Source organism: Dichomitus squalens (assembly GCF_000275845.1).
Source record: "Dichomitus squalens LYAD-421 SS1 unplaced genomic scaffold DICSQscaffold_1, whole genome shotgun sequence".
In the NCBI taxonomy this organism is placed as follows: domain Eukaryota; kingdom Fungi; phylum Basidiomycota; class Agaricomycetes; order Polyporales; family Polyporaceae; genus Dichomitus; species Dichomitus squalens.
In genome coordinates this window covers 1,177,328-1,197,991 of record NW_006766883.1, presented here as the reverse complement: position 1 = coordinate 1,197,991, position 20,664 = coordinate 1,177,328, and the positions used below count along the sequence as shown (strand labels likewise).

The following is a 20,664-nucleotide window of genomic DNA, read 5'->3' as shown; positions in this document are numbered from 1 at the left end:
TCTTCGCGCCAGCCGACCCCAAACATGGGCCTCCCGCCGACGCAAGTCTGGACTCGCGAGCAAGTCGCGGCCAGAATTCTCGCCGGGGATTCAGTGTTCGTCTTGAACGGCAACCTCGTCCGCGTCCCTGCGTCCTGGCTCTCTCTGCACCCCGGCGGCAACCTCTCTATCCTGCACTTCGTCGGGCGCGACGCGACGGACGAGATTGGGGCGTTCCACTCGCAGGAGACCCTCCAGCGCATGAAGGGGTACGTGATCGGGCAGGTCGATGTGGGCGAGGACGGCTGGGCGCCCTTTGTGCCCCCCATCGCAACCGGCTGGGTGCGTAGGAACGGAAAGGATGGCAAGACGGAGTGGTATAACGAGGCGCGCGCGGTACATGCGACAACGGAGGCCGAGCCGTCGATCCTGCTCGTGAAGGGAGACGGAACGCCTCCCGCGGGGCCCGCGCCGACGCTAGCGGACTTGCAGCCCGCACCGAACTCGCTATCGCTCAAGAACGAGAAGCTGAACTCGGAAGCGTACCAGGAGCTACACAGGCGGGTCAAGGACGCGGGCCTATACCAGTGTCGGTACATCACTGGGTACGGGCCAGAGATCGTGCGGTATACGCTGCTCGCGGTTCTGTCTGCCGTCTGCTATTCGAAGGGCTGGCTCATTCCTAGTGCTCTGTTGCTCGGGCTGTTCTGGCAGCAGCTTACTTTCACCGCGCATGACCTGGGCCATGTCGGTGTGACGCACAACTGGACCCTTGATCGCCTCATTTCTATCTTTATTGCGGATTTCTTGGGTGGATTGAGCATAGGCTGGTGGGTAAACGTGAGTAGACCAAAATCCAATGTGCTTATTCATTACGCTCACGGCATGTCCAGAATCATAACGTGCACCATTGTAAGTCATCTTGTATCTCTCGTCGGGCCATCGTAGTGACAAGCCCCCGTATACGAAGTGGTACCTAACCACCCCACTCAGTACGTCTCTTACACCCACGCGTCCTATACAGTGGCCTGACGTTCTCTGCCGAACAGTGATCCCGATATTCAGCACCTCCCCTTCTTTGCCATTAGCCCCGTCTTCCTCAGATCACTCTGGTCCTCGTACTACAAGCGCGAGATGACTTTCGACGCACCGGCGAAGTTCTTCATCTCCTTACAACACAAGCTCTTTTACGTCGTCCTCTCCCTCGCCCGCTTCAACCTCTACGCCCTTTCTTACGGTTACCTCTTCAAAACCGCCTTTGAGCCCAAGAAGGCTCGCGGCGGCCGCTGGTGGTGGTGGGCCGAGGTCTTCGCGCTCGGTCTCTTCTTCACCTGGTACGGCGCCGTCCTGAAGGGCTGCGGCTCATGGAAGAACATCCTCGTCTATCTGCTCGTCAGCCATATCGCTGCGAGCCCCGTACACGTGCAGGTGAGTCATCGTCGCGACGATGTGTGTCGCATGCCCTCCTGAGCCTGTCATTCTAGATTGTGCTGTCACACTTTTCACGTTCAACGGTTGACCTGGGGCCAGTCGAGTCGTTCTTCGCGCGCCAACTGCGCACGACTGTCGACGTGATTTGCTCTGAGAGCATTGAGTTCATCCACGGTGGGCTGCACTTGCAAGTGACGCATCACCTCTTCCCGCGTTTGCCCAGACACAACCTCCGGCAGGCGAGCTTGATCGTGAAAGAGTACGCGAAGGAGCGCGGGCTGGAGTACGCCGAGTTCGGCTTCGCAGATGGCAATGCGGAGGTGCGAGGGGTGCTGAAGGAGGTCGCTGACCAGATCAAGATCATCGGAATGGTGGCGGACTCGGAGGTTAAGGAAGCCATGAAGGGCTGATTACAGCTGCCTTGCTGCCTCAATTGTGCTGGAATTGTATAGAGAAACTAGAGCGATAGCACGCTAGATTTGTGATGTCTGTGACACAATACCCGTTGCTAAGGCTCAGTGGCCATATTCGTTAGTAGAGTTGGGGTAGGAGCCCAACCAAAAGTGCAATCATATTGATGCATGTGGCATATGATGCTATAAGACCCATGGCGTGCCAGCTTTTGAGTACATGAGATAGGCGTGCGGAAGCATGGTGGAGAGGTGGTACAGGAAAGGAAGAAGTCGTGTACAAGTAGTTTACTTCTTCTTGTTCGCCTCCTCCTCCGCCTTCTGCAGGATATCGAGACTGTGAGTATGCAACCGAAGAACAAAACGTGATAACAAACCTTCGCTTCCCGGATCTTGCGCTTGCCCTCGTTGCGGGCGGCGGCACGCTCGTTGCGGAGGGTGCGATAAGCCTGGAACTCGCGCTCCTCTTCGGTAATCTTGCGGGGAGCCTCGGGAACGAAGGGGGGAGGGAGGGGAATGGAGGTGCGAGAGATGGGAGCAGTAAGATCCTCGCCCTGACCTCCACGTTACAAGCTGCTCAATACATGATAGAAGGATAAAACATACGGTGGAGTCGCCCTGCTTGGGCTTCTTGGCGTTGCGGGGGAAGACAATGAGGCGGGCCTTGTACGCCTTCAGGCGCTCAACATTGACAGCCTTGCCCTCCTCGCTCAGGTTTCGCCTCCGGTGGTCGACAACAATGCCGATACCACGAGCCTCCTTCTTGCCAATACCAGCCTCCTTGAGCTCGGCCAGGGTGAACCCACGACCCTCGCGGACCTTCCTGTTGTAGCGCACGGTCTGTGCGCGAACGGCGGGGCGGAGGAGGGTGAGGGGGCGAACGCCGAGCTTGGCGGCCTTCGCCTTGCGGGCCTGGCGGCGACGAAGCTTGCGACCGGGTTGGTCGAACCAGGTACGGACACGGCTCTGCCAGTCCTTGCGGAAGTGGTTGGCGTGAAGGACTGTAGATTACGAGATGCCATTCAATTATTTAGCAATCTGGCACGCTCGGAGCCCTTTACGAACCGTTGTTGTAGCGGAAACCCATGTCTTAGTCTGGAGATGAAGATGGGAGATCAGCAAAGAGGTCAGAGGGGAATACACAGAAGTTGCCAGATGAAGGTCCGTCGGTACATCCGTCCTAAGTATGGTCAATCCACCCGTTTCCAGCACTTCCTCCAAGTAAAAAATGCGATGGACCATACAAAGGACATCCGTAGAGACAGTCTAGCAGCATTTCGAGGTTGTAAACGGGCATACTCACCTTGAAGGGGGTCTTGAGGAGGCGTTGACGGATTCTGCCCTGTGAGACTGAGGCGCCTGTAGAGCGATGCGGAGTTCCAACACTGAGAAGCTGTTGTTCCGGAACAACCCCCCGGTCGCCGGCCGGCACGGGAACCTCCCTCCATCATCAGACGCTCATTCTCTTGATACGGAACATCATGGTTACCTGCTGGTTACAGCTGGCTTGCCTTGATGCAATTGCGCTAAGTACTTGTCTTGACCGCTCGGCTCAGACTCATGTCTGGCTAGACGATCTTGTTCTTTGCATAACCGACATATCCCGGATTCGCTCATGGTCCCAACCTGACCTCTGACATCGTGTCGTGCCAAGGTTGAGCACGAGGCTCAAAAGTTTGATATTTCTCTGCTGCCGCTTCCCAGCATCTAGTCGATGAGAGGTTAGTTCCAAGGCATCCCATCGTGAAAGTTCTCCTTCCACCTAATGACCATGCACACCTTCGCAGGCTTCTTTCTGTTCGAGCGTGAGAGCTAGCGTCACCCCGAAATGTCATATAACGGCATTATCAGTCCACGCCGCGGCCAATGTGACCTCACGATTAGAGAGTTGGCGAATTCTGCCGTGTAGAGTTTATTCCACGTGGGATTCCTCTCTAATGTTTCGGAGCCTGACTGTCGAAGATGGTCCAGAGCCTTCACACAGAGAAGCTGACACTGCCCAGATTTCTACCTTGATATACTCAATCGCGACGGACTCTCCGATTTCAGCGTGGTGCTGGCGACGTGCATCGACATCTACAGTCTTCTAGTTTGCGATAGTAATCGTTCTAGAGCCACAACACGAGGACAGACCCGACAGCGGCTTCAACGTACAAAATGGCCGCGTCTTGACCGGTCAACGGGTACATCTCCTACTCGCGCACAGATACCATGGTTTCTCCCGTTCTTGCGAAGTACTTCCCTCGCGCCGACCACGTCGGCTCACTCCTCCGCCCCCAGGAGCTGGTCGAAAAACGGATTGCTTTTCACAGCGGCCAGTGTACAGCGGAGGACCTCAAGGCAGTCGAGGACGAGGCTGTGCCTCAGATTGTCAAATTGCAGAAGGATCTTGGCCTGACCGTCCTCACGGACGGAGAGGTGCGCAGGTATGAGGAGGGCTTGATAGGGTGATATATGCCCTGACCCAATTCAACTCAGAGCGGTTTACAACCACGGCATGTTTGAGCAAGTCGAAGGAATGACTGTCATTCCGGATCGTGAGTGTGCTTCCCTCGCCTCTTGGTGACACGACACCGACCCTCGGCATAGGTCCGTTTTCGGAGTATGTGGTGCGTCTCCAAGTTCTCACCGAGTTTCCACTGTAGAATTAAGCTCAGCTCCTTTACTAGCCCTACCTACCCTACGTGCAATTGTTTTCATCCATGGGCATCAAAGGTTTTACGTCAACCAAGACCACGGTCAGTCGAGAGAATTTCCACCTCGTCTATCACACCCTGACCCTGATTAACGCGCAGGGAAAGCTGCGTCGGACCAAGCCTGTGCACGTACACGAGTTTTTGTCGCTGAAGCAGCATGTGTCTCCGGAGGTACGTAAAGCAGCCATAGGAAGAAGAAGTTCTTGACAGTGGGGCGACCGGACACAGGATGTGTCTAAACTCAAGATTACAATGTGTTCGCCAACGTGGATGCACTTGCGACATGGCTCGGAGCATACCTATGATCACGCAGTCTACAAAGACGACGGTAAGGAGCTCTTCGCATGCCCGAGAGCCACCAGTCCACTCTAATCAGTGCCGTCGCAGCCGAATACTTTGCAGACCTTGTGAAAGTCTTCCGCGAGGAAGTCCAGGACCTGTACGATCATGGTTGCCGGCGCATTCAATTTGACGATCCCGGTTTTGCATTTTACTGCTCGAATGTGTTGATCTCTGGGATGGAAGCTGCCGGCGTGGACCGAGAGAAGCTGCTGGATACGCATATCGACGTATACAACCAGATCACGGCCGGCAGACCGGCGGACCTTGTTATTGGGGTGCATACTTGTCGCGGGAACATGAAGGTCAGCTCTAACGCCGTCCTCACATGTGGACATATCTCGCGCTGACTGTGTCCCGGACAGGGCATGCATTTCTCTGAAGGCAGTTATGATCACGTAGCACAACAGTTCCTAACGAAATTGGACGTAGACGTCTTTTATGTGAGTGACTCAGAGCAGCCACGAAACAGGAGCGTTGATGACCGAAATGTCCTTCGATTCCCCAGCTTGAGTATGATACCGACCGTGCGGGTGGGCTAGAACCCCTACGATACCTTCCTCTGGGAAAGCACGTCGTTCTTGGCCTTGTCACTACCAAGAGTGGGGCGGTAAGGCACCCCATCGACATGCGGCCTCCCGTGACTGATGGAGCCTAATATACCAGCTTGAGGACATTGAGACAGTGAAGGGGCGTGTCCGTCGCGCCGCTGAGATCATCTCTGAGGGGCAACCACGGCGGTCGTACGAGCAGGCACTTGGGCAGTGAGCGCCAACCGGCTGCGAGTGTGAGCGTTGAGGCTGACTGTGGCGTTGTGCAGGATTTCCATTAGTCCGCAGTGCGGATTTGCGTCGGTGTTTGAGGGAAATCCTATCACTGAGGAGGTGGGCACCCGGCTGCTGCTGTCTATCACTGCCGAAGCAGCTGAAATGATCTGTGCACAGGACGAGAAGAAGAAGCTGGCGTTGGTGGTCGCCGCGGCGCGGGAGCTGTGGGGCTAAGGGTGTTGTGGGCCGCAACCGGATGATATCACAGCTGTGCAAGCGCGCGCAGCCAAGGCTGCTTAAACTAAGTGTACTGTACGCCCGAATGCATGATGACGACGATGTTTGCGCTGCGATGGCCTAGATTGGGGGGTTGTGGGACAGCTGCGGTACGGGAATCCGAGGACGGGACATATACGGAGGGGCGTAGATATCCGCCCCTGAGCCGGGGCCAGTAGGTGGATGACTGTGCGTCGGAGGCTCGGGCTCCTTGTCCAGTGCCTCGACCCCGGACGCTGGGCTATTTTCGCACCTCTCCTTCCTCCTCCCATCATCTCGTCGCTTTCCTTCCGCTTTCTCCATCTCACCCGTCGTCTTCTGCATCGTCTCCCGTTCTGTTGTACCACCAGTACTTAGCATCTTGTGGCTTTATCATTCCCGTCCATTGTCTTGGCGTGGGAAAACCGTGTTGCCGGATAGAGAGACCTCCTGATCCTGGTCACCCTCACCCAGACCAACAACCGTAACAGCATGCAAGTCTCGAAGCATCACACCCGGCACAGGTCGGCCAGCGCTGATCCGTTCAACGACCCCGCCAACGTCTCCTACTCTTCATACGGCATTCCAACCCTCTCTAGGAACGCCCCGCCTTACCCTGCTGCTGTCCAACCTCCACCACCTCCCCCCAAACACACCGCGAAACCGCACTCTTCTCGCCCCTCCACCGGCAATCGCCAGAATACCATGGACGCCGTTCGAGACACCGTCACCGTGCGGGGTACCCCAGATCAGATTCCCCGTGCGAGGGTCGCTCGGAGCCAAACCGAACTCCCTCCGTAAGTTGTCCGTTTCTGCAGCTAGCCGCCGATTAGGTCTGATATCAACGCTTTGCATCGCTTGCCCGCTCCTTTCCCTTTTCATCTCTTATCCCAACCACACAGTCCTACCCTCGTCCGTCCCTCCACCGCGCCCGTCTCCAAACGCTCGCAATCTCAAGACTCCGTCGTCCGCACAGCCAACGCCATGGAGAAGGCCAAGACCGGCCGCAAGAAGAAGGGGTCCTCTCATGCTGATGTCATCGATAGACTGGACTTTTCTGGTGTCGGACCCAGTGCGTTGTCTCTGTCTCCGTTGCTCTTGCTGCACGCCTGACCCTTGTGCAACCAGTGTTCCACCATGACGGCCCATTCGACGCATGTGCGCCCTCTCGCAATCGTCACCGGACGAAGGCACCCATGCTAGCTTGGAGTGCGGGCCACGAGGCAGATCAGCAGGCCCTTAACAACGCTCAGCCGATTCAACCCAGGTCGCCCGACGTCTTCATTCCCTACGAAGCCCCCAAGAAGAAGAACCACGACGCCATTGCGGAGGCGTGGGGGATCCACGAGCCAGAGCCGTTCGAGGATTTCTCCGCGGGCGGTGGAGCTACCGCGCGACAGAGCGGTGAACACGCTAGGAGTGGCAATGGGTCCTCAAGGCGCACTCGGGACGGGCGAGATGCTCGTGACGTGTATCGAGAGTATCTGGAAGAAAACCACCCTTCCCCTGCGCGTCGCGCCGCGAAGCGCAGCATCCCGCCGCCGCAGCCTATCTTCGTCCCAGACAACGAGCTCGGTAACAACCCGCCGTCGCCTACCAGCGCTGGATATGATTCCCCAGGCGGAAATGCCCCTCGACGAAACAAGTCGCTCATGCAACGCATCCGCAAGATGCGTGATCAGCCGAACGTCCCAGTAGGCGCATACGATGACGACGGTGGGAGGCGTGACATGTCACCCGGACCTTCTGGTGAGCATCACCGACATCCGCAATACTACCCTTCGCAGCAAGCTCGCGTCCCCAGCCGACCGACACATCGCTCACAAGGATCTTTTATAGGGCGTTTCGGCCGTGGTGCCAACATGGCCTCTAGCCCCTCTGATGACGCCTTCGTGTACGTGGACCACGTGCCAATGACGAAGAACAAGTCCCTGCCTAGCCCTCCCAAGGATGGCACTCCTGCATACGAAACTACAGATGAGTACTTCGACGGAGCGGAAATGGGCATGGGTGGTGCTAGTCTTGGACGTAAGACCAGCCTCCTCAAGAAGGTCGGGACGGTGGTGAAGGGCCGCGCCAAGTGAAGTGCTCTTTCCCACCCCCCATGTCACGATCGTACGCCTCAATGACCGAGTGCCGCAGTTGTATGCTTTCCCCTTCGGTTGACTGTATTTGTTTCTGGAGCCCACCTCGTCCTGCTTGCCATGCAGACTAGCTTCACATGGCTGTATATCTCTAGAGGGACTTCACTACCGTGTTACCAGCACGCGACTCCTCCTCTCCTTCTCCACATAACGATTGTACGTATGTACTCGTCGCGACAGTCCGCATGCCTACCGCCGTTGTCTCCTCGCCTAATGATTCCACGTTCCCTGTCACTTGATACCAGTCTCGACGGAACCTCTCCGCTGGTTTCCCTGCTCCCTGAATCGGTGGTCTCACCACCTTCGTCTTACCGTACTGTGTCACCAATGTTTCCCATCCTGTCAAATACTACCCTTTGTATGTACACCGAGCTGAACGGTTGTCCACAATGATTACGCTTAAGGTTGCTCGGAACGCATAGTGAGAGCCCTTGAAAATTGGGACGTATACGGATACATTAAATTGTCGTCTTCGACCTACATCAGACCGTCCGCACGTTGATTTTGGCCGCCGTCAACGTGGCCTTGACCTCATCTATGCCAACCTCGTTACGGTGGAAGACCCCTGCAGCCAACGCCGCCTCAACGCCTGTCTTTTGGAAGACTTCAACGAAGTGCTTCGCGTTCCCCGCTCCACTGCTCGCGACGACGGGTATCCGCACATTACGTCGCACGAGCGCGATGAGGTCGAGATCATATCCTGCTCCCGTCCCGTCCCGGTCTATGCTGTTCAGCACGATCTCCCCGGCTCCAAGCTTCTCCACGCCCTTGACGAGCTGGACGACGGAAAGCGGCCGGTTCTCCCGCCCGCCGCGGACGGTACACTGGTACCACCAGGCCTTGCCACGCTCTGTCTCTGGTCCGTCGGGCTTCCCGTACACGAGCTCGCCCTTGTACGGGCCGTCGTAGTCGGGCTCGACGTACACCCGTCGCGGATCGACGGAGACGACCACGGCCTGGCGGCCGTATGCGTGGGCGATCGTCTCGATCGCACTCGTCCCGTCGCCTTCCCCGATGCCATCCGTGCTGGGGCGTTCGCGCATCCGCTCGACTGCGAACACGGCCTCGGTCGCGATGCTGACCTTGTCGGCCCCCGCGCGGAAGTACTCGCCGGCGACCTCGAGGGCGGAGTGGGGCGTACCATCGGGGTCGACGGTGTCCTTGATCCCGCCACCGATAGTGAGAGGGACGAAGACCGTCTCCGCCGCGGCGCGGACGACGGCCAGCATGGGTTGGTCGAGGAGCGGCGAGTGGCGGAACGAGGTGATGTTCATGAGGCAGATCTCGTCCGCGCCCTCTGCGTAGTACCGCGCCGAGAGCGAGACGGGCTTTCCGAGATTGCGCACCGCGCCTGCGACGTTTGCAGAATTGGCCGTCCGTTCCCGGACATCGTACTGGTCGCCCTTCGTCACAACGAGGTCTCCGTCGTCGTTCGAGCGGACGTCCATGCAGGCGATGATGCGCTTCGTGAACCCGTCCTTTGGCTTCGGATGACGCGCGACGCGGGGCGTGGGAGGGCTCGTCGCACGTTCGGCTTCTGACTGCTTGAGCCAGGCGTCGAGAACCTTGAGCCCTGCGGGCCCCGACTTCTCCGGGTGAAACTGGCATGCGAACACGTTGCCCTTCCGGACAGTAGCCAGGAACACCTCCTGGCCGTACTGCGTGGTGGTATGCGCCCATTGGCCTACGTCGGGGCGCTCCCAGTCGTACGCCGCGCGGAAGGAGTGGACGAAGTAGTAGGACGCGCGCGGGTCGAGCCCCTCGTGCGCCTTTTCGTCCGGATCGAGGAACTCGACTGAATTCCAGCCCATGTGCGGGACGGACTTGTCTGCGTTGGCAAAGACTCCGATGTCAGACGGGATGATGCCCAGGCCTTTGGAGGAGGGCGATTCCAGGGACGAGCGGAAGAGGACTTGCATCCCAATGCAGATCCCGAAGTATGGTTTCCCCGACGCGATGTAATCGCGGAGGGGCTCGTAGAGGCCGCGTAATACGAGGCCATCTATTGCGCTGCCAAAAGCACCCACTCCAGGAAAGATGAGGCTCTAAGGGAGCATGCCAAGCAGAACATAAGCGGCGAAATAATTCGGGATGGAGAATAAGTGACTGACTGTAGCTTTGTCGAAATCAGCAGGGGATGCGATCCATTGGAAGTCGTGGCCAAGCTTCTTGAGGGTATTTGCAAGGCTTTGCACGTTGCCTGCGCCATAGTCGAGGAGATATAGACCCATGGTGCGCGGAAGGCTTGCGTGAGAGGCCAGGGGAATGTGCGCGCAGCCAACATCTTGGGCGTTGGACTGGGAGGAGATTTGAGCAGGGGCGATCGAGTCAAGAAAAGATATACCAAGTGCATCTAATCTAATCTTTGCATTGAATGACACCATCTCCGCGGTACATACCAAAGTCCGAGTTGTGCATCTCGCTATAACTCGTTCGAAGGAGCTTCACTGACTCCTCCAGACTCCCCTCTCGACGGTCGACTCAGTCCTCAACCATCCCTTCCACCCTCGCCATGTCCGCTGCCATCAACATCCCGAGCAGTCGCTCTGCTGTTTCGACGTCTCCCATTGCGTCCAGCAGCCTTCATGACCGTATGCTCCTCCGCAAGGACTCGGTCAACTTCTCCATTCGCCTGCCCAAGGTTCTCCACCCCATAGACAATGAAGACCTTCGACTACTTCTCTTGGAAAATATCAGCCAGGAGGCAGTGAGGACTTTCCGTGCACAAGGCTTCCATGTCGACCACTCGACCAAGGCCATGTCGGAAAATGAGCTCGTGGAGAAGATCGGCTCATATCACGCCATTGGCATCAGAAGCAAGACCAAAATTACCGAGCGAGTCCTCCAGGCTGCGTCCAAGGTGCGTGTCCTCATCCCACCACAACGCACATGCGCTAACTCCTGCTTCCCTGTCTCACAGCTCCTGGTGATCGGATGTTTCTGCATCGGCACCAACCAGGTCGACCTACCTGCCGCGGCCAAGGCTGGTATCCCAGTGTTCAACTCGCCCTTCTCCAACTCCCGGTCGGTCGCGGAGCTCGTTATATCCGAGATCATTGCGCTCGCACGGCAGTACTTCCAGCGCGCGATCGAGGTGAAGTCCGGCATCTGGAACAAACAGTCCAAGGGGTGCTGGGAGGTCCGCGGAAAGACCCTTGGTATCGTGGGCTACGGGCACATCGGCTCCCAATTGTCCGTTCTCGCCGAGGCCTTCGGAATGCGCGTTCTCTTCTACGACGTCGTCAACCTGATGCCCCTGGGGTCCGCTCGCCAGGTAGAATCCCTCTCCGCGCTCCTCGCGGAGTCGGACTTCGTGACCCTCCACGTCCCCGAGCTCCCGGAGACGATGAACATGATATCCACTCAGCAGCTAGCGCAGATGAAAAAGGGCTCCTACCTCATCAACAACGCGCGTGGCAAGTGCGTCGACATTCCTGCACTCATTGAGGCCCTTAAGTCCGACCACCTCGCCGGTGCCGCCCTCGATGTCTACCCCGCCGAGCCCGGCGCGAACGGCGCCCCATTCGACGACCAATTGAACCCTTGGGCCAGCACCTTGCGTTCGCTGCCAAACGTCATCCTCACCCCGCACATCGGTGGTTCTACGGAGGAGGCGCAGAGGATGATTGGAGAAGAGGTGTCGTCGGCCCTCGTCCGCTACCTCAATTACGGTGCCACCCTCGGCGCTGTCAACTTCCCCGAAGTCGACCTTCGCGCCATCACACTCGAGGAGCCGAACCACATCCGTGTCTGCTACGTACATAAAAACATCCCCGGTGTGCTGCGCCAGGTCAATGAAGTCCTCTCGCCGTTCAACGTCGAGAAGCAGTACTCGGACTCCAAGGGCGACATCGCGTACCTCATGGCGGATATCGCGGACGTCAGCGGCAAGGACGTCAACTCGCTCCGGGAGCAGATCAGCAAAACTCACGCGAACATCCTCACGCGCCTGCTCGCGTAGAGCAGCCACCCTGGTTGCTTATACCTCGCTACGCATAACCCCAGGCATGCCTATTCCCCCTATCGCCTGGTGCTGAAAAGCCCGCGCATGGACGGTGCATCTTGCATTCGTAGACGTTTTCCTTACCCTTAGCAACTTACTCGCGATTCCACTCAACTGGTCTCGTTTGTGCTCATTCAACTGGCATTCGACTGTCCAACCGCTGTAGACTAACCTTCTGTGCATCGTCGTTGTATTATATCTCGCTCGGGAAGGGAAGCGATGGAAGTGATGCATCAATGCGTAACATCCGTGAGTATCTATACAGAATAAGGTAGCGTCCGTGCAATACAGCGATGAACGAAAGCCTAAGAGTATATCCGAAAGGGACCGACAAGAACATTGGACAAATATCTACTCTTCCTCGGGGTCCCCGATACCGCTGTTAAGGATAGCGAACGTTGATTCCGATTCTGGTAGACACGGGGAGTCATAAATTTTGGCTTGACGATTCGCTCCTCGACCCTTCTTTAGCTGCACACTGCAGGTATTAATCGAAGTGAGCTTGCGCATAAGTAAACGTAATACCAATGGGACATACCGCGTTGTCGAGGCGTGGGCCATAATATTGCCACCGACTGGTTTCTTCTCGTTTGCAGCATACGGCCCTGCTGCGCCGTCTGGGTTGGACATGACCTGATTTGTGATAACCACTGCGATACCAAACTGAAGTCAAGGGAACGAGGACGATGTGTCAAGATTGTAGTTGACCGAGCAGGCCGAAGGATGATTCACCTCGTCTGCCAGTCGCTGAAGCGTACGGAGGAACTTGCCCAGATGTGACTGTCGTGCGGAGAGCTCACCACGACCGTTGAAGTCCGTCCGGTAAAGCGCGGTGGCGGAATCGACGATCAATAGGCAGAACCTGCCCACGAGCTGTTTAGGATTCTCGGAGAATGCGCATATAGTTGCATTTGGACACTGACCTCGACTCAGACATCAGTGCGCTCGCGGCTGTGAGCAGTTGTTGCTGATGGTCGGCGTTGTATGCACGCGCGTAGGCGACGTTGTCCAACACCTCTTCTCCGTTCAAACCCAACCGCTCCGCAACCGACAGTAACCGTACGGGACGGAATGTGCCCTCTGTGTCGATGTAGAGACACTTGCCCTCTCCTCCTCCCATGTTGATAGGGAGTTGGCACGTAACGGCGAGTGTGTGGCATATTTGCGACTTCCCGGTACGGAACTCACCAAACAGCTCCGTGATCGCGCCGGTCTCGATGCCTCCCCCCAGGAGGGCGTCCAGGTTCTTCGAGCCAGTGGTTATGTGTACGAGCTCCGCACGGCGTGCGTGGACCTCGGTAGCACTTTGGAAGCCAAGAGGAATGATCTTCAAAGCTGCAAAGAAGTTTGTCTTCCTGTTCCCCATCGGTGCCGTTAAGTCAGGCAGAGAGGCCGCACCTTCAGCTAGAATCTTTTCGGCTTTCTGTTCTGAGATGCCTTTGATGGACATAAGGTTCTTCTTTGGAGTGTATGCAACGGATTCGACGGTGTTTAGACCAGCTTCTGTCAGTTTCTTGATGTCTTGCGGTGTGATGCCGCATTCTGCGAGCTTATCGACAAGGAGGGGTCCGGAGACGTGGACCTCCTCCTCTTCTTGGTCCTGCGAAGGCAACGGCGAGCTCATAGTAAAGTAGATGTATCAAAAAGTGGGGTATCGGGCCGGAGAGGGGGGAGCGAAGGGTTCCAAGGGTGGTGGACAATGGGGGAAGAGTTCAGTCAGCTCGGCGCGTTGCAGCGCCCCTACGGAACCACGCGTCGCATCACGTGAACGCGTGCCCTTGTATATATGGGCGCTTAAACATGATCGCTGACAGCCGCGGAAAACAGAAACATACGACCCTATAGGTTCGGCGTAAATCCTTCGCAGGGAACGCGAGAGGTGGACGGTCTTTGTATTGTACCTCTGGGATTTCGGACAGCCGGGAAATATAACTTATGCGTATCAACTATGTCGCGATCAATTGGACCCCAAGATGTGGGAGAACTGAGCATTTGTAGTAACCAGTATGCTACCAAAGCGACTGAAATCCAATGAAAGGCATCGTGCAATCCGTGGATATGAGCGACAGGTGTGATATGAGGACACAGACGTCATGGTTATCGGGCAAGCACACGGTGTCCACAAGGCGCATGTTGCGACGCAAAGATCATCTAGTGAATTAGCATTACCTGTAGTATGCGTGCGTACTAACATAATCACGGCTTGTACTCCCGATGTGCGACGCCCTTCGGTCTACCCAAGGCCTGTTCAAACCACTCCACAGCCTCAAGGTCCAGCACGAGGCGAGGCCACTTGAGCGTATGGTAAACGTCAAGGTCTTCAGCCGTCACCATGTCCACGCCCGTCAGGTTGGCACCCGCTCTCCACAGACCGTCCGGGATCTCCTCATGCCCTGTGACGAACAAGGTCCTCCTCCAACCGAGCTCCTGGATGCGCTGGTCAAGCTCCCTCGTCTTCGTCCCAGGCCACTCCAAGCTCCTGACAACGCCGAGTGAATTCTCCTTGACACGTGCGCTCAAGGCAACTCGCATGCCCATCGCGATGACCTTGCGGTTCAGCTTCGTCGCGAAGTCACGAGGCTTGGGACCGAAGGCGACACCTCCGCCGCGGAGCATGGGACTCTGGCCATCACCGAGACGTGCCCGACCGGAGCCTTTCTGGGGACGGATTTTGCGACCGGAACCGCGGACTTCGCCACGCGTCTTGGTGCTCGCGCTTCCTTGTCGTTGGCAGTCGAGGTAGTGGACGACGCACAGGTGCAGAATGTCTCGGCGAATGGGGTGCGCAAAGACGTCAGGGTCAAGTTCGACGAGTTCGTCGGAGGGGTCGACGTTTTCCTCGGGGCGGATCAGGGAGGACATAGAGAGGTATAGGGGACGGACGCCTGATAGCTCGTCAGCTGATGCAGACCAATGACTCGGGCGAAAGAAATCTCACCCGCGAAGGAGACGGGGGATACTCCGGACGCATTTGGGGCCAATAAGGATGAGCTTGCGTGAGCCGTCTCGCGGAGGCCCTGGTTTGCCAGGTGTTCTGCAGCAGTACTGTGTGCCGCGGAGGGAACGGCCGTGGAGAGGTGACGACGAGCAAGCTGAGGGGTCTATGCAAAAATGAGCGTAATATGATCGAGAGAGTCACCCTAACGAACCTGCCCCAGTGCACGCCGGATTGCAGACAGCATGGCCGTCACTGAAGTTGCTCCGGTCGTCCTCGGCGTCTATGCCTGCCAGTGAACAGCTTGTGACTGTGATCTTACTATTTTGGGCCCATTTGTTACGCGTGATCCTACGAGATGTCTGAAGCAAATCCCCAGAGCCGGGCACCGTACTAGCCGTCCAGCAAACCTCAAACCTCCGAGGGGTGAGTCTTCGTCAGTTCATATCCTGATACTGCAGGAGGGTCCTCCTAGTCGACCCGGATGATGTAGGGGAGGAGAATTGCGGGAGGGGACGGAATGACGGCTGGATTGCACCCCACCACTTCGGATGACTTTGGATGACCCTTCCTTGCACTGGACTCGGGCGATGTCTCCGGACCTCTGAGCTGAACTTCGCCCTCTCATTTAGCCTCGCAACTGCCCACTTCTACAACAAAATGGCACCCGCAACACAGGCCGTCCAGACTTTCGGCAAAAAGAAGGTATGTTGGTGGATGTCATTGCATCTCCCAAATCCGTGTCTTCACAACTGGTTCAAGCTATTGACACACTATACCCTTCCTCTGCTCACAGACCGCAACGGCTGTCGCGCATGCCAAGGAGGGCCGTGGCCTCATCCACATCAACGGCTCGCCCATCTCTCTCCTCAAGCCCGAGATCTTGCGCTTCAAGGTCTACGAGCCCGTCCTCGTCGCGGGTGAGGACGCTTTCTCTGCGATTGACATCCGCCTCCGTGTGAAGGGTGGTGGACACACCTCGCAAGTCTACGCCATCCGTCAGGCGATCGCGAAGGCAGTTGTTGCGTACTACGCCAAGTACTTCGACGCGGCGAGCGCGCTCGAGCTCAAGAAGAAGCTCGTTGCGTACGACAGGACGCTCCTCATTGCCGACCCCAGGAGAGCAGAGCCGAAGAAGTTCGGTGGTCACGGTGCCCGTGCCCGCAGGCAGAAGTCGTACGTATCTTTGTCCTCGTCGTTCGAGAAGGCGAGAAGGGCTAACGGATCTTCTTTGCAGCTACCGGTGAACGGTCTGGTTTGGTCGCTGTCTTCGTTGCATTGTCATGTTCTATTATCTCCTCCATACGCTATGCCATGGCAACATGCAGACTCTATGACGGGCATATATGTGCTGGTGCAATCGATATCAACTGTACGAGTACGCACAAATGTGTGACAGGGTGACGTCGTTCGACAACCCCCGGTCGACGGGCTGAGACCGTGGCTGCGTCCTGCATATCCCGTCGCGTTAGTCGGTCAAAAGACGCTCCTTCCTACCGAACCCGACATCAATCATCACGAAGCTGTCGGCAAAGTGTCCATACTGAGTATGTGTTGCGATTCGCGTCGATCCTTAGGGCGCCTATGAAAGGAAGCGTGTCACATCCCCGTGGGCACCACGTATATGCGGCGAAGAGTATGTATGCTCACTACCCGCATGGCGTTCTCGCTGGAGGGCGATCCATACGTGAGTGTGGATGGGCTGCAACCGCGAGCAAATTAATGCAGCGTGGATCAGTGGCGCGATAGTTGTGTTGAGTTTACTGGATCGGCGACCGTTCTTATAGCGATGCAGCCGCTAAGCTTGAACCTGTCCACAACCACACCTAGCTCGAGTCGCTGAACGCCGTTCAGCCTTGGGAAAGACGTTATCTGCGCGCATACTCTACCCTTACGGCACGCTTGTACAGAACTGGGCACGATCTAGTCGGACCTTCAACCGACGCGACGGATTTGCCGGTGGCCGAAATGGACCAAGATCCTCCTCCTTCCACCCAAGTTGTGCATCGTGTATTCGTGGACTCCGCGGACCAGCCTCTCAAGGTCTTCGTCGACGCCGCGGTATTCAACCGTGTCAAGATTGGACGTACTCTTAAGGTGAGATTCCTGATCACCCTTGTAATCTTCCACTCTAAACCTGGGCTGCAGAAGGGAGGGGCGAACGTCCTACAGGAGATCAAAGACGCAGATATCATCATCGTCGACCCTGATTCGCAGACTGGCGAAAGAGCTGTCGCGGACTGGAGCTCTGAGAAGGCAGTTCTTCAGTCACATTGGGTACAGCAGTCAGTGCAGCGGGGGAAGGCGTTTCTTGCAAACGAGGATTGGGGAGGATTTCTTGCCGCTGCGTCGGTGGAAGGATCTGTAGCGAGTGACACTGGCCCAAAGTGAGTACTGCATGTCTTCTGTATCTATCATCGCGCGTTGACCGCACAATCAAGCCATCTGCCCACGCCTAGGGTCACTCCACCTGACGTGAAGAGTCCTCAAGGCGAACCAGCCATGCAAAGTCAACACGTCCCAGGGGGCACGTTTCAACCAGCCCAGCCTATGTCTACCTCTCCTGCCCCTCAAATACCCCCACAGACACCCCTGCAGATGCCAACCGGCCAGCCTATTGGCGGGATACCCATGGAGGCTGTCCTTCAGAACTACCCTAACGCCCAAGTTACCCTTCCTGCGTCCGTAGCTGCTGCGCTGTTGGCTTCGTACGCGAGCCAGCAGCAGCAGCAGCAGCAGCAACAGCGAATGCCTCTTGGATTTGGCCAAGTGTCCCAAATGCCGAACCAGATGCCCATGGCCATGCTCCAAGGCCAGGGCTTTCCTCCGCAGGGCATGCCATACCTGCAACAGGGCGGGTTCCCCCCGGGCGCTCAGGCTAATTTCTCACAAAACATGATGGGCATGCCTCCTTCCCAGCCTATGGTTATGCAGCCTCCCCTGCAGGGGCAATACCCCGGTTCCGCGTCGCCCGACATGCACGGCCGGCGGAATAGCAGCGTCTCAGGTGTGTTGCATGTTACCTAGATGCGTGCGTCCATCTGACAGCATGTCATAGCATCTTACCGGGGCAGTCCTATGGATGAGGATGAGAAGTCTCCTCCCCTCAAGCGAAAGACGAAGTCTGCGGATCCATCGGCCTCAGGCGCAGCTCAGAAAAAGGGAAGAACAGGCGAAGAAGGGCGTCCCTCGAAGCATCGTCGCGTTAGCGATCCCTACGAGCTCCCGCTACCGTACCCCCACTCCTCTCCGCCGCCTCCTACGCAGTTGCCTGATACACGCCGAAGGCTCTTCACCAAAGCCAACGGCGAGCCATCTCAATTTTGGGTTCCGGTCCCTGTTAGGAATCGCTTGAAGATCGCTGAGGCTATCAAGGTCGGTTGTCTCCCACACCTGTATATAATCCATGACTCACACTTCCGGTGCCGTTTCAGAGAAACGGCGGTAAGCTGATACCTGACATAGCTGTAGCAGACTACGTAATTTTGGGGAACCCTCTTGATGCGGATTGGCTGCGGCAGTCCGCTAACAACGGCAAGGTCCCAGTGAAGGCTGGATGGCTGTATGACAGCGTTGATGAGGGCGAGATCCTGGACTTCGAGAGGTACCGCTTCGAAGACTTTCATATCGTCAAGAAACGTGGTCGACCGTCTCTTTTGGGCGCGCGACATATCCTTCAGAGGTCCCCGGCAAAAGGTGACACGACGGATTCGGAGGAGAGGGAGTCGGAGGACGACGAGGATGAGAAGGTTCAGAAGTCGACGCCTATGAACAAGGGGAAAGGGAGAGTCGCGGTGAAGAAGCCGACTATAGGGAGGCCGGCGAAGCCAGTAAAGACAGCGGAGAAGAAGTCAACTGCAAAAGCTGTAGACCACGACGAGTTCGCGAAAAGCAAAGGCAAGACCAAAGCAAAACGCAAAGCGTCTTCGCCGACACCTACTCAAAGTGGCTATTGGGAACCGTCCCCGCCGCCTCCGACTCACGTCGCGCCCCATTTCAGGGGCAATCTGTACACGAAGGAGGATGATGACTATTGCGACGAGTACATCCCAATCCTCTTGAACCGCAATCCGACCTCCACCCTGTCTCAAATTGCGGAAAAGCTGTATGAGAAGGTCGGTTATGAACAAACTCCTAGGGATGCTGCTTGACCTTCAGCATCTGCAGATGCCTCATCACACCCTTAAGTCCTGGGCGACTCGCATATCGCACGCCTCCCGACGCGAGAAGCTAGAGAAGTGGAGACGGCGGGCAGAGATCCTCAACCGCAAGGTTCGCGAGGAGCGATCCGCCAATGTGGATGCCAGGCAGGCGACCCATCCCGACGCCAGCCTGTCGGACTCGCCTATGGCTCAGTCGGCAGGGCTTGAGGAGGAGAGCACCCCTTTTGATCCGCTGACTCTCTTGGCCTCGTTCTTCGCCGATGGATTGGCGGACAATCTCAGTGACAGCCAAGTGTGGAACACTATGGCCCAACAGGTACGCCTGCATCTCCGTTTTGGACACCTCATCCAGTGACGAGCATCCTTCCAGTATCCGCAAATGTCCGCTCAAGAATGGGAAGACTATTGGATGGAGCACAGCGAGGCGGTTAACCAGGAGGTCTCGCGCCTGAGTAACTTGCATGGAACAGATGAGCACGCCCCGAAGACTGAACCCGAATGAAGAATTAAGCCAATAAGGAGTTCTTATGCGTTTCGTACAATGGTGGTAGTTCTGTATGCCCGACTGTCGTTATACTGTATGCCGTCAAATTCTTATGTCACTATGGGCCTTGTTCATACAACTGCAGTTGCATAACTGGCAAGGCTCCTAATTTTGGCATATTGATATGCACGTACCTTCTCGGTATTGGTCAGACGCAGGATGCAATTCGACCGGGTGTGAAGCAGGTGATAAATCTCTACATTAGCCAACAAGGATCTACTCAGCATCCGACGCAGGAGAAGGTGTTGGTCGAGGCTGCTTGAAGAAACGTTTTCTCCTCTCCTCTATCGACTCAACGTCTCTGGGTGCGAAGTTCCTTCCAGTGTAGTCAAGGGTACCAATGGCCGTACCCAAGACGGCGCAAGATGCGAGTGCAATTGGCAGAGAACGCGCTACCCACCCTCACCTCAGTAACAAGTCTCGAAGTAAGTTATGGCTGACGCACCTCGGATTCCAGCCAGGAAGCCTGCAGCGCATCCACCTGCAGCACCGTTGAGGGAGTCATCGACCTCCCGTTGGTTTGCCACGACCGACTCGGTCAACGCGAAGGTCGCGCCCATGGCCGCTATGCAGTTGCGACTGCTTCAGCCAGAGCGCTGGGCGTCACGACCAACACCAGACGCACCGAAGAAACCGATAGTTCCGCCCGTTCGCGTGAAGAAACCTGCTGCACCGCTCGAATGGGTCCCGAGGGCGTTTTGGACGGCGCTGACCAGGGCACCGATGCCAGCAGCTTGAAGACCGACGGCGGACGCGTATTGTAAGGAGGGCTTTGGGTCGTACGTAGCCACGTCCGGTGTTGCACCGGAGGCGGTGGTACCACTAGGGTCGGCCATGGTGTATGGTGGCCTGGTGAGGTCGTGTATAAAACGAGAGTTGGACAAACTGGACCGTTGCCTCTCTCGGCGTCAGTTGTTGCGGAGGCCGCCGGGTCCTCCGGCCAATCAGCCGCCCACCGTTGCACATCGTCCTCGACGGGCTGCAGCACGTCCGAAATG

The 20,664-nt window shown here is 56.9% G+C and overlaps 9 protein-coding genes across 9 annotated transcripts; 5 read left to right on the top strand and 4 right to left on the bottom strand.

Moving 5' to 3' along the window:
* Positions 1–24: 24 nt before the first annotated feature.
* On the top strand, positions 25–1,820 carry DICSQDRAFT_45749 (fatty acid/sphingolipid desaturase; the record flags this gene model as incomplete). Its single annotated transcript, XM_007359722.1, has 5 exons — positions 25–819; positions 873–891; positions 950–971; positions 1,029–1,407; positions 1,464–1,820. The coding sequence occupies 5 exons, from the start codon at positions 25–27 to the stop codon at positions 1,818–1,820; spliced, it is 1,572 nt and encodes a 523-aa protein (XP_007359784.1).
* A 288-nt stretch (positions 1,821–2,108) lies between these two features.
* Positions 2,109–2,907, bottom strand: DICSQDRAFT_142365 (60S ribosomal protein L13; the record flags this gene model as incomplete). The annotated part of the gene is made up of 4 exons (XM_007360221.1): positions 2,109–2,141; positions 2,198–2,374; positions 2,427–2,821; positions 2,886–2,907. 4 exons carry the CDS (start codon positions 2,905–2,907, stop codon positions 2,109–2,111), a joined length of 627 nt encoding a protein of 208 aa, XP_007360283.1.
* Positions 2,908–4,031: 1,124 nt separating this feature from the next.
* Positions 4,032–5,908, top strand: DICSQDRAFT_176552 (UROD/MetE-like protein; the record flags this gene model as incomplete). The annotated part of the gene is made up of 12 exons (XM_007360220.1): positions 4,032–4,246; positions 4,299–4,357; positions 4,410–4,429; positions 4,490–4,558; positions 4,616–4,687; positions 4,745–4,844; positions 4,904–5,160; positions 5,221–5,298; positions 5,364–5,465; positions 5,522–5,619; positions 5,676–5,739; positions 5,800–5,908. The coding sequence occupies 12 exons, from the start codon at positions 4,032–4,034 to the stop codon at positions 5,854–5,856; spliced, it is 1,191 nt and encodes a 396-aa protein (XP_007360282.1). The 3' UTR covers positions 5,857–5,908.
* A 284-nt stretch (positions 5,909–6,192) lies between these two features.
* Positions 6,193–10,309, bottom strand: DICSQDRAFT_131060 (imidazole glycerol phosphate synthase HisHF). The gene is made up of 5 exons (XM_007360219.1): positions 10,133–10,309; positions 7,717–10,066; positions 7,006–7,626; positions 6,780–6,949; positions 6,193–6,674 (listed from the first exon to the last, which is right to left on the bottom strand). The coding sequence occupies exons 1-2, from the start codon at positions 10,250–10,252 to the stop codon at positions 8,504–8,506; spliced, it is 1,683 nt and encodes a 560-aa protein (XP_007360281.1). The 5' UTR covers positions 10,253–10,309; the 3' UTR covers positions 6,193–6,674; positions 6,780–6,949; positions 7,006–7,626; positions 7,717–8,503.
* A 224-nt stretch (positions 10,310–10,533) lies between these two features.
* DICSQDRAFT_142361 (uncharacterized protein) lies at positions 10,534–11,982 on the top strand (the record flags this gene model as incomplete). The annotated part of the gene is made up of 2 exons (XM_007360218.1): positions 10,534–10,881; positions 10,942–11,982. The coding sequence occupies 2 exons, from the start codon at positions 10,534–10,536 to the stop codon at positions 11,980–11,982; spliced, it is 1,389 nt and encodes a 462-aa protein (XP_007360280.1).
* Positions 11,983–14,002: 2,020 nt separating this feature from the next.
* On the bottom strand, positions 14,003–15,204 carry DICSQDRAFT_95527 (ribosomal protein L4). Its single transcript, XM_007360217.1, has 3 exons — positions 15,174–15,204; positions 14,963–15,125; positions 14,003–14,909 (listed from the first exon to the last, which is right to left on the bottom strand). Exon 3 carries the CDS (start codon positions 14,884–14,886, stop codon positions 14,221–14,223), a length of 666 nt encoding a protein of 221 aa, XP_007360279.1. The 5' UTR covers positions 14,887–14,909; positions 14,963–15,125; positions 15,174–15,204; the 3' UTR covers positions 14,003–14,220.
* Positions 15,205–15,363: 159 nt separating this feature from the next.
* On the top strand, positions 15,364–16,371 carry DICSQDRAFT_95523 (ribosomal protein S9). The gene is made up of 4 exons (XM_007360216.1): positions 15,364–15,385; positions 15,592–15,664; positions 15,756–16,135; positions 16,197–16,371. The coding sequence occupies exons 2-4, from the start codon at positions 15,620–15,622 to the stop codon at positions 16,204–16,206; spliced, it is 435 nt and encodes a 144-aa protein (XP_007360278.1). The 5' UTR covers positions 15,364–15,385; positions 15,592–15,619; the 3' UTR covers positions 16,207–16,371.
* Positions 16,372–16,784: 413 nt separating this feature from the next.
* Positions 16,785–19,749, top strand: DICSQDRAFT_151204 (uncharacterized protein). Its single transcript, XM_007360215.1, has 7 exons — positions 16,785–17,056; positions 17,108–17,346; positions 17,401–17,966; positions 18,018–18,334; positions 18,394–19,074; positions 19,127–19,438; positions 19,493–19,749. Exons 1-7 carry the CDS (start codon positions 16,928–16,930, stop codon positions 19,622–19,624), a joined length of 2,376 nt encoding a protein of 791 aa, XP_007360277.1. The 5' UTR covers positions 16,785–16,927; the 3' UTR covers positions 19,625–19,749.
* A 61-nt stretch (positions 19,750–19,810) lies between these two features.
* DICSQDRAFT_95519 (uncharacterized protein) lies at positions 19,811–20,552 on the bottom strand. Its single transcript, XM_007360214.1, has 3 exons — positions 20,292–20,552; positions 20,112–20,231; positions 19,811–20,058 (listed from the first exon to the last, which is right to left on the bottom strand). Exons 1-3 carry the CDS (start codon positions 20,500–20,502, stop codon positions 19,883–19,885), a joined length of 507 nt encoding a protein of 168 aa, XP_007360276.1. The 5' UTR covers positions 20,503–20,552; the 3' UTR covers positions 19,811–19,882.
* Positions 20,553–20,664: the final 112 nt, after the last annotated feature.